Raw genomic sequence first — 12,465 nt, forward strand, 5'->3', positions numbered from 1 at the left:
GTGTAGGAGATCGCTCCCCACACCATGATGCCAGGTGTTGGCCCTGTGTGCCTCGGTCGTATGCAGTCCTGATTGTGGCGCTCACCTGCACGGCGCCAAACACGCATACGACCATCATTGGCACCAAGGCAGAAGCGACTCTCATCGCTGAAGACGACACGTCTCCATTTGTCCCTCCATTCACGCCTGTCGCGACACCACTGGAGGCGGGCTGCACGATGTTGGGGCGTGAGCGGAAGACGGCCAAACGGTGTGCGGGACCATAGCCCAGCTTCATGGAGACGGTTGCGAATGGTCCTCGCCGATACGCCAGGAGCAACAGTGTCCCTAATTTGCTGGGAAGTGGCAGTGCGGTCCCCTACGGCACTGCGTAGGATCCTACGGTCTTGGCGTGCATCCGTGCGTCGCTGCGGTCCGGTCCCAGGTCAACGGGCACGTGCACCTTCCGCCGACCACTGGCGACAACATCGATGTACTGTGGAGACCTCACGCCCCAAGTGTTGAGCAATTTGGCGGTACGTCCACCCGGCCTCCCGCATGCCCACTATACACCCTCGCTCAAAGTCCGTCAACTGCACATACGGTTCACGTCAACGCTGTCGCGGCATGCTACCAGTGTTAAAGACTGCGATGGAGCTCCGTATGCCACGGCAAACTGGCTGACACTGACGGCAGCGGTGCACAAATGCTGCGCAGCTAGCGCCATTCGACGGCCAACACCGCGGTTCCTGGTGTGTCCGCTGTGCCGTGCGTGTGATCATTGCTTGTACAGCCATCTCGCAGTGTCCGGAGCAAGTATGGTGAGTCTGACACACCGGTGTCAAGGTGTTCTTTTTTCCATTTCCAGGAGTGTATTTAGTTTTGCAGGTTCATTATTTTAAAATCTTTATACACAGGAGTCACTCACACTTTTTTCCAGTTGCTTGGGACTTTGCACTGGTCAACAGATTTGTGATTAATGCAAGCTAAGGGGCCAATGCCGCAGAGTACTCTTTGTAAAACCAAATTGGAATTCCATCCAGACCAGGCAACCTTTTTTTTTTTTCAACTCTTTCAGTTGTTTCCCTACATCAGGAATGCCTATTACGATGTCCTCCATATGGGAGTCTGTACAATAGTCAAACGACGGTATGTCTGTATGATTATTCTGCATAAACAACTTCTTTAAACAAAAAAAAATTTAAAATTTTGGCTTTCTTTTTGCTATTTTCTGCTGCCCCACCAGACTGGTCAACAAATGAGTGGATGTAAGCCTTAGACCTACTTAGCAGTTTTACACAGGACCACAATTTTCTCAAGTTCTAAAGAAGACATTTCGCCAAGGTACGACTGTGAATGGTTGTTGTATGCCTCATACATCGATCTCTTTACAGACGCCTGAATCTCTACTAGCTTTTGCCTGTCATCATTTAGGCATTCTCTTTTGAACTGAGTGTGCAAAAGCCTTTGCTTCCTCATCATTTTCTTTGTTGTTAAACTACTGTGTGCCTTTACCATCCTTAATCCACTTACACTGCACAGACTTCTCCAGAGCACAACTTATATTCTGTTTAAACTTTGTCCACGATTCCTGTACATCTATCATACTGGAACTAAATGATATGAATTCAACGTCTAAGTGGGATACTAACAAATGTCTATCTGCCCTTTCTTACAGAAATTCTCTCATAGACTTCTTGATTGATTTATTAGCTTCAGTAACCATAATTGCTATTATGACATAATGCTCACTAATCCCCGCCTCTATCTGATGCCACTGATAAGGTCAGATGTGTTTGTTGCTACAAGATCTAAAATATTTTAATAGCATGTGGGCTGTCAAATAGTTGCTCAAGACATTACATTCAAGGTAGCCAACAGAGCATTCAACTATACTCTATTTAGCTCTGTAATCATTGTGGGTTCCTTAAGCAGTTCAAGTTATATACGGTAAGAGGTCCAATGATCAAACTACTAATTGCGATATATGGACACAATATCCTTGGAATAGCAGTTGGCAAACTGGAAGTTGACACGAAATATCTTTCCATGTATTTCAAAGGCTAGGATGTCTCATTTCTCCTCATTCCTATATACTGACATGTTTCTTCCCAGATGCTTATGATCTTACTTGAAATTTCTGAAGTGCTTATCAATTGGCATGACTTAAGCTAATTCCAGAGTACATAAACATCAATATATCATTTACAACTGCATAATTTTTCACTATTTAACACTTTCCATAAACTTGTCTTTAAATCATCTCATCTGCTTCAGCAAAATTTATACTTTACAGTAGATTGCTATAGTTATTGTTTAACTGTTTTGTTTTTGTACGTCACCTGGTATGTTTTAGATGAAAATTTTTATTTCTGTTTATTTAATCACAGAAAACATTGTTTCAATAAATGATATGAAATGTGCCTGACTCTGCACTTCACAAACCTTCTAGGTACTGTTTGCATGTATGTATCCGATCTAAGAGAACACCAACTATAGATACGTCTCACAATGACCCAATTCTGCTCTTGCTTTACAGCCTGTTTATACTCTCAGCAGGAACTGGACAATTAGGAACAATTACTTGGGCCTATAATACAATTTTCATTGGAATAATGATGTACCAAAATGTATGGCAAGTAACTTTGTGGGCTATCCCACATTTTTATCTCAACAGAGCCAAGGAGGAACTTTTTTTAAGTACTAAAATATTATAGGTTACTTACTCTTTTTGGATAATCCTGAAGCCAAATTGTGGTTCCAATCAAAGGGATCTTCAATGGCCATGCATTTGGTGGTCCACATCTTTGTGAATCTTAGCAAAGGCTCTTTCTGCCTAACTGATACAACATGAGTCTTGAAATCAAATTTTTCTGCATAAAAATTCAAAAGCTCGCACCACAGACTACCAACTGAAGTTTTATTTTTGCCAATGTTCGGCCATACAGCTTGCTAAAGAACAATAAAATATACATCAAAAGAAGTATTAAATCATTATATATACCTATTAGAGAGCATGCGAATAATAATGACATGTATCACTAAAGATATCCTGTCTGTATGTTTGCCAAGTTTCCGTAGTGCAACAAATGGAGGATGATAATTACGGAGGAACTTCGATTTTATGTTATCCAATTTTACATTTTTTGTCATTCTAAATCACAAATTCATAGCTCCTGTGAAAATCTCATAAGATCAATGCCAAGAATTCCCCAATTTTACGTTTTGTCCTAGTAAGGGTTACCACGATTCTACTTTCTTACTCAATATCTCGCTTGACTGCGTCCTGTTTTCTTCCTATTGACAACTGATGTGACTGAAAGAGTTATAAGTGGCGCAAAAGATAGAAGGTTCACAATGCAGGTGGTGATGGCATTAAGGGAATATTTTAGGCCATTGCGGAGAGGGGAGACACGAGAGAGGAAATTATGATGTAATCCACGATCAGCGTTGCCAACACAACTTGCAATTTTTAGCTTCACCACACAATTATGATACAACTACTGCAAGGTTGCGGCAGAAATGGAAAAACAGGACAGTCTACGCTAAGTGTTCCAGACTGAGCTAATATGTTACGAAAGGGCCCAGCCGCCATCTTTTTTTGTGCCACTTATAACTCAGTCTCACCTTCTTCCATGTATTTTTGATATCCTGTGTTCGGCAACAACATTGATTGCCAGTCTTTTAAATTGAAACACTGAGTCTTAAAGAATGTGCTCCCTCAGATCAAGGAAATGTCCGCCATTTCCAGCTAGTGAGCTCTTATTAGCTGGTGATTTGTTACATCACATAACAGCCAGCGCAGCAACCACACCACACTAACATATGTAAAATGGGCTCGTCTGCTGCATGAGTGGAGAGGGGAGTGGCCCTTCATTGACAGGAGTGCAGATAGGAGTGAAAGCAATTTGTGAAGTGCTGAAAATATACTTTTCATGCATATCATGTGCTATGGCAGAGATGTCACACAGAAAAAGAACATGGGTTCTGCAACAGCAGATTCTAAAGACTTCCATGTTCAAATTTGACATGATACATTTGCAACAAATACATATACTACTCATGTATATACTTTGCACTACACACTGTAGATCGTGAATATTGGCAGCAGTGACAGAAGGCATGAAGCAAAACTGTAGCACCTAAGCTTTCTTTCAAATTTACATTTTATGCAGTGAACAGAAATTCACTGAGCCAACTTCTAGTAAGTTTGTAATGCCAACTGGGGAAGTAAAGTAATTTTTTCAAGTATTTGTTTTTCTCATTAAGCCTAAAATACACTCCTGGAAATTGAAATAAGAACACCGTGAATTCATTGTCCCAGGAAGGGGAAACTTTATTGACACATTCCTGGGGTCAGATACATCACATGATCACACTGACAGAACCACAGGCACATAGACACAGGCAACAGAGCATGCACAATGTCGGCACTAGTACAGTGTATATCCACCTTTCGCAGCAATGCAGGCTGCTATTCTCCCACGGAGACGATCGTAGAGATGCTGGATGTAGTCCTGTGGAACGGCTTGCCATGCCATTTCCACCTGGCGCCTCAGTTGGACCAGCGTTCGTGCTGGACGTGCAGACCGCGTGAGACGACGCTTCATCCAGTCCCAAACATGCTCAATGGGGGACAGATCCGGAGATCTTGCTGGCCAGGGTAGTTGACTTACACCTTCTAGAGCACGTTGGGTGGCACGGGATACATGCGGACGTGCATTGTCCTGTTGGAACAGCAAGTTCCCTTGCCGGTCTAGGAATGGTAGAACGATGGGTTCGATGACGGTTTGGATGTACCGTGCACTATTCAGTGTCCCCTCGACGATCACCAGTGGTGTACGGCCAGTGTAGGAGATCGCTCCCTACACCATGATGCCGGGTGTTGGCCCTGTGTGCCTCGGTCGTATGCAGTCCTGATTGTGGCGCTCACCTGCACGGCGCCAAACACGCATACGACCATCATTGGCACCAAGGCAGAAGCGACTCTCATCGCTGAAGACGACACGTCTCCATTCGTCCCTCCATTCACGCCTGTCGCGACACCACTGGAGGCGGGCTGCACGATGTTGGGGCGTGAGCGGAAGACGGCCTAACGGTGTGTGGGACCGTAGCCCAGCTTCATGGAGACGGTTGCGAATGGTCCTCGCCGATACCCCAGGAGCAACAGTGTCCCTAATTTGCTGGGAAGTGGCGGTGCGGTCCCCTACGGCACTGCGTAGGATCCTACGGTCTTGGCGTGCATCCGTGCGTCGCTGCGGTCCGGTCCCAGGTCGACGGGCACGTGCACCTTCCGCCGACCACTGGCGACAACATCGATGTACTGTGGAGACCTCACGCCCCACGTGTTGAGCAATTCGGCGGTACGTCCACCCGGCCTCCCGCATGCCCACTATACACCCTCGCTCAAAGTCCGTCAACTGCACATACGGTTCACGTCCACGCTGTCGCGGCATGCTACCAGTGTTAAAGACTGCGATGGAGCTCCGTATGCCACGGCAAACTGGCTGACACTGACGGCGGCGGTGCACAAATGCTGCGCAGCTAGCGCCATTCGACGGCCAACACCGCGGTTCCTGGTGTGTCCGCTGTGCCGTGCGTGTGATCATTGCTTGTACAGCCCTCTTGCAGTGTCCGGAGCAAGTATGGTGGGTCTGACACACCGGTGTCAATGTGTTCTTTTTTCCATTTCCAGGAGTGTAATACTTTGATGGTGTGGAGCATATGAAGTGCAGCTCTTAAGAAAGTGACAAAGTTTGTCATTACGCAGATGTCTGCAATTATGTTTATGGTTTGACCACTTAGCTACTGTGCTTTTGGTTTAATTCAACATATTCATCAATTTTTACTTTTTTCTGCTGAGCACAAAGGAACGCTCTATAAAAAGCATGTGTTTTGATGTATAATTTGTAGTTGTAGCACATCAGAAAATAGCTCGATTACCTTATACGCAGATAACAATTTCAATTTTTTGACATGTTTTTACTTGCTGTTACACAACTGTGATTTTTCAAGAACTGATGAAATTCATTACCACAAATTATTGTATTAACATTGTTATTGCACTTTTAATTTCCTTCACTTATACAGATTTTATACGGTGTATTGGAGAGGATTACTATTTTTAATCATACATGCCACTTCCGTATGTTATTGCTGGTACTGTGAGGATTTTACCATTTTCCTCAATTTTGTATTTTTTACATCTGGACCACACAAAATGTAAAACAGGGCTTACACTGTAAAATGCATTACCTATAAAAATCAACACGTAACAAAGAAATGACAATTTGCTCATTTGGCTGTAAACTAATAGGACATTAAATCTGCAATGAAAACTTCAGGAATCACATTGGCTAGGTGTTACTTGTATAAAATCCTGTAACAAATCTGGCATTTGCAACAATATATTATTTTGTATACAAGTCCTATAATGAAATGATGAATCAGGTTTATACCTACCAAGTTATCAATGTCATCGTAGAAGTAAACATTCCACCCTTCGACAAGTTTCTCTGGCTTGCTTCTTCCTTCTGGGAGCTAATACAAGAATGTAGGAACATTACTAAATATAAAAATTAAATACCAAACTCAGAAGTCAAATAATAAAATACTGTAAACCACTACAAAAGTCACTGACCAATAAATTCAAGAATCAGTTTGGACAAGAAATGAACACACACAAAATAAATTATATCTAGCTTTGACAAAATTAAGCTATTTAGTTGGTAAGCAATAGCAGGGTGGAAAAAACCAACTAGTTGTTGTACTAGCAGTAGTTGAGTTTAAAACACAGGGTGTTCAGGAACTCCCCTTACAGACTTCTGGGAATTTTAGAGGGGAGTGAGTACGTAATATTTTGAACAGGGACCCATGTCCAGAAACATACAGTTTCCATTTTACGACAATTTCAATTCAGGTGTTTAATTATTTCCACGTCAGCTGCGGGAAAGAGGAAAGTCTCAAGGGTTGTTTGTCCTGGTATTCAACAGGGTAGACAGGATGACGTGTACTACATCAGATGATATCCTGATTTCACTTAACGTCTGCCTTGCTGCAAGACCTATTCAATGCCTGTGTGTCTTCGATACAGCAAACAAGGTTTGGTACATATTTTCGGAATACACAAATATGCTCCTTGTGTATGGTGAAGCAGGCAGTAATGGAAGAGCTGCTAGTTGGCTGTATCATGAACATTTCCCACAACATAGCATGCCATCACACAAACTTTTTGCCCAAGTTACACAGTGGCTCCAAGAAACAGGTATCTGCACCATTAGGAGGCAGGACTGTGGCAGTCCACGGCAATGCTGCATGCCCAAATTTGAAGATGATGTGCTGCATCGTGTTGAAGGTAACTTGTTCTATTCAGGGATGAATATAAGTTCACTAGGGACTGTGTTCTGAATTTGCAAAACAGCCATGTCTGGGCAGACAAAAACCCTTGTGCTACAAATGTTCAGGGATTTCAGCAAAGGTTTGGTATTAATGTGTGGGCAGGTATTTTAGACCATGATGTGATTGTGCCATACCTCCTCCCACTCAAGCGAATTGGTCTTTCAACTACAAAAAAGGTATTGGACCTGTTCTTGGAAAATGTGCCACAGAATGTTCATCAGCAAATGTGGTTTCAGCATGATGGTGCACCACCTCACTTCTCACGTGCGCTTCGGAGACATCTCGACAGGCAGTATTGTGAAACATGGATAGGATGTGGTAGTCCTAAGGACTACTACAAGTGGGGTCATATGCAAACCTTGGAGGAAGATCTGCTGGCATGATTCCTGCACTAGAAACTGAACAGACGCACCATGGGATGGAACGTGTGCACCAGAACATGATTCATAGGTACAATATCTGTAACAACATTAGTGGTTGCCACATCGAGCTGCAGTTGTAACGCATCAGTACTGTTCCGTACATACAATATGCTGGGTTCTTTTCTGTTTTGGACTAATGTAAACAGATAAAGTTTCAGTGTTAATACAAACAAATGGGCTTATGTGATAAATGGATATTTTGTTATGTTTCCTTTCAAATTGTTACCCAACACTTTTACTGTTTCATGTCTTAATTCAATTCCTCGTGCAGAAGTGGATGAGTGAAACATCTGAGTTGAAACTTTCATAGGACAGAAATTGTCCATTTCTGAACATGGGTTCCTATTCAAGATATTAAGTGCTCACTCCCCTCAGTAAGTCCTGGAAATTTGTAGCAGGAATTTCTGAACACCCTGCATGTCTTTCCTTGATACTGTGCTCCCCATTGTGGTACATGTACCTCAAGCCATTTCCAACTACAGAAACCTACCATCTGAGTTACAGAATCTACTATAAATATTCCACAGTAACAATTAAACTAAGATGCTAATAAAACATTCTGTCCAGAGGAGGAGGAGGAGGAGGAGGAGGAGGAGGAGGAGGAAATTATGTGTACACTTCTACTGTATATGAGGCCATCCATGACCAAAATTGTAAGGACACTGGTGAAGCACTGCACATCTGCATAGACGGATTACTGCACCTGAACAGGAAATTTGTGCAGATATGAGATATGCGCAAACCTGGAAGCTGGAGGTTTGAGAAAAACAGTTAAAAGCTGTGGACACCAACCAAATCTGCACACACAAATCTTAGCATGAGAATAGGAGATCAGTGGAAATCTGGCACCTGAAACTTGTTCTATGTCAGCTGTTTGATCAGTCTGGGTCTAGTGATTCTCGTCTGTGTATGCACAGTGACTTTTAAAATGGTAGATAGACGTCAATGCTCAAGTGAGTTCATTGGGGAACTTATTGGAACGTACAAGAGTCACATATTTGTGGAAAATTACGAACAAGAAATACAGCGATCGAGATCAGGCGTCAGTTACTTATAACTCTTTTATACAGAAATCATGAAGTTCGACCCTACAGCAAAAGGGGGAGGGGGGGGGGGGACCACCCACATCATCATCACAGACTGTTTATTTACTGGAAAGAGCTGGGTGAAGTACCGAAATCTATTCCATCTGGTGCTAGGGACAACAAAATCCATAAGCCGAGTCGCTACAATTTGACAGCCTCAGCTTTCTGAATGATTCCAATGAAGACGCACAACACAAAAATCAGTTCAAGGTTTATCTTGTAGATATCCCCTATTGCTTGTCTTTTGCAGCTCTATTCACTTCTCTACAAGAAAAATCAGGGAAATGGCTGCAGATATGCTATTGATAGAAATCATTTCACCAAACTGAGGTAGCACTAGCAAGTTGAAAACTAAAATAAAATTCTCAGTTCTGCTTCTTTAGCACTTACAAATCTCTCTCATTGGGCTAAATGCAGTATCGCGCACTGCCAATCTGTAGCTGTTTCTGAGACACAACCCGATCAGCCTGCTTGACCAGCACTGCCACAGAGCCAGCAAAAGGATGTTACACCAGAGTCTAGTCTGTCTGTGTAGTAGAATCACTGTCATTCAGCCTCTGTCATTATTGTGGATATCAATTCGGCCTAACTCAAGTATTCACTTTGGATTGTGCTCTGGTCTTGCCATTATTCAAGCTACGCAAAAGAAGATAATTAAAACACTACACGTACATCTCATTATTTTGTTCTCTGTCTTACAGCCCATAATTTTCCATGTATCCATCGTCAGGATGATGGAACACCAATCTGCAAATGGGATTGCTAGCATACTTTCACTCAGTACTATCCTATGCTATGAGAGCATCTCACACACACACACACACACACACACACACACGGGACATAGGGATTCTTACACTTGTTTTACCCCCTAAAATAATATGTGGTTCATAACAATAGTGAATTGGAAATGAGATATAGAATTTGCAATCACAATACTAGAAGTAGAACTCAAAATAGACTATGAATCCCTGTCTAGTGTTCAGAATGGAGTTTTATAGTCTGGTACGAAAGTCTGTACCAGGTTGTTGGTAGACTTCAGGCAGTCAATTTAAATGTCCGACATGGAAACAAACTAAACTATAGCTCACTGGCAATACCTATAATTTTTAGAAATATATTGTTTCAAACACAGTCTGTAAAAATATTATCTGCAACATTTCAGAATTGATTTGTGGTACTTTATTTCCCTTCATGAAATCCTCCTTCAGGACAGTGTAAATAGCTTCAAGTATGTTGTGTATATTCCACTAAACGTTTGTTTCGAAATTACAGTAGAGAATTCTAGCTCCTTGTAGCTTTTTCTTCTTGTAAGAAATCTTAATCCTTTTACTGCTCTGGATGTGTGTAAATGTCCTCATAGACCGCTGCCCCCAGGTGTATTGGACATATATACGCATGCCGCTTGGTTTTTCCTGAACTGCGGTGGACGTCTAAATGCGTCCTGAGCCGCCAACTTCTTACTTTTGCAGACAAGTTACTTCCACATCTCATCAAACAGAAAAGTTTCAAGTATTTATCAGACAACGTATGTGCCTCATTGTGTGCTATCATTTGCAGAAAACCTTGTTTCAATATCTTGAATCGTTTATGACACATGACGATTGTTATGACCACAATTTGTGATGCCCAACAATGGGAACGGGAGTGTCATGTGCAACTGTCCTTTGGGTATAAAACCCAATAATGCAAGAATAAAATGAGATATCTTTCTCCTCTCAGTTTTAAATAAAATTCAGTGTCTTTTCTACATTTCATTTACTGCAATGTATAAGCTAAAATCAACCATACAGAAAGTTCATGCAATGCATTTTTACGCCTGTGAACTCTAAAATTGTGTGAAATCTTTCTTTCACTTAATCTGATGCAGTGCAATGTGTATGCTGCATAATGAAAGCAATTCAGTTCTTTATTGAGTGCAAATATCTGACTGTAAGAGGTGCAAAAATCAAATTGTTTTACCTATTAGTTTTCGAAAAATCAGATGAAAGTATTTCCAGGTGGAACGCCATCTCTCAGCACAGGCACCAGCATGTGGCGAGCAGTACAGTCATAATGAAAGCAGCCTCAGAACAGAATGCAAAGAGCTCGACTGTAGCAGCGAAAGGGTTAGTGTCAGCATCAGTCGCTCCTGTGGAGTACTTGCTCTCCTCATGCAAGTATTTTTCTGTATTATACGAGGGGTTACAAATGTATAAAGGTAATTATGTGTTTCCAATTTCAAATGCAATACTTATACCAATCGCCAGGTTCGCCCTGCAACTTGTGACGTAAATTTTTGTGGCAATACTGCCTTAACTTAAGCTGGCACTGCCTACACTACTTCGATCGGTCTTTCTGTTTCTCAAATTGCCAGTTAGCTATGCAGACATTTCACTGCATGTGGACCAGCCTTAAAACCTGTCTTCGACACAACAAGCAAATTAAGGGACATCACATCAAAGATCAATTAGGCCTGCAGATGCACAATAGTTATAGCACTGAGAGCAGGTGTGGCTGGCTTGCACCTGCTAGATGCAGTGCTGTATCTTGTAGCACTATTTTGAGCACAGTCCTCCAAGTCTGTAGTGACAGAGCAGAGCATCAATGAATGACATATTAAACTTCAAACAGAAATGTAGCATCATGCCACTGGGTCCTGGCAATGCCTAAAAAATGAGCAGAATGGACAGGCCACATGTGGAGTCTACATGTGGACAGTATTCAGAGTGGCACCAGCAGATCATTACATCTCACTTCTTCAAATAAAGAATGAAGCAAATAACTGTATGAACTTTTCTACTTCAAATTATCATTTCTAACATTTTGCAGAAATCTGATCTTTTTTCCTGGGACATTCATGGCTAAGCCCATTTTCAGATGTCATACTCTTGCCATATTCCTAAGTGTAATGGTATGCAAACATATCATTGCCAGCCCAGTTTCAACATTTAGGCATTGTGACTAGTTAATACAGCCATTTACCATTTCAAGGAAAATATCTTTTATTTATCTGCAGCAGAGTGCAAGATGATCATGCTTTGAGTATGGAATAAGGTTGTGAAGCACCTAATTCACAAACTTTAATGCAACAATGATTACAAATTGAACAGCCACACTGAAATCAAAATTTCAACCAGGGTTTAGTGGGGAAAAAAATCTTCCTATTCAGCATGTCTAAAACATTGCTGAAGTTAACAAATATACCACTGGTTTGATGATTTTAACGCACTATATCGGAATTTTACTGTCAAACAGATGCAAACTGGACATGATTACACATCTGTTTTAACACTAGAAAGGCAAAAAGGGGTCAAAATGAACTTCGATACTTTTTCCATCAATGTTGTACACAAATTTTTACTTCATTCATGAAATCATTACTTTTCCCATTTTTTCTCCTCTTTCTTCTTCTTCTTCTTCTTCTTCTTCGCGGATGGATCACTTAGGACCACGTGTAATCAACATTTGTTGGCCTTCCTTTTCGCCCAGTATTCCTTCATAAACAACGAATGGGCTAGCTTTCGTTGCGTAGACCATGTATGTCGGTTAGTTTTTCTCTCTTCTTCCTCAAAACCCCGTGTGTTTGTGATTTTTCTGAT

General features: G+C 41.8%; 1 protein-coding gene across 8 annotated transcripts in view; it reads right to left on the reverse strand.

The window, feature by feature from the left end:
* Positions 1 to 12,465, reverse strand: part of LOC126248363 (terminal uridylyltransferase 7-like) — a 321,739-nt gene that overhangs the window by 116,534 nt on the left and 192,740 nt on the right. For all 8 annotated transcript variants that reach the window (XM_049949291.1, XM_049949290.1, XM_049949289.1 and 5 more), the window contains 2 exons: positions 6,442 to 6,519; positions 2,706 to 2,931 (listed from right to left, as the gene is read on the reverse strand). In XM_049949291.1, coding sequence (XP_049805248.1) covers positions 2,706 to 2,931; positions 6,442 to 6,519 — 304 coding nt within the window. The remainder of the gene's footprint in view (positions 1 to 2,705; positions 2,932 to 6,441; positions 6,520 to 12,465) is intronic.

The sequence above is a fragment of the Schistocerca nitens genome, chromosome 3 (assembly GCF_023898315.1).
Source record: "Schistocerca nitens isolate TAMUIC-IGC-003100 chromosome 3, iqSchNite1.1, whole genome shotgun sequence".
Classification (NCBI taxonomy): Eukaryota; Metazoa; Arthropoda; class Insecta; order Orthoptera; family Acrididae; genus Schistocerca; species Schistocerca nitens.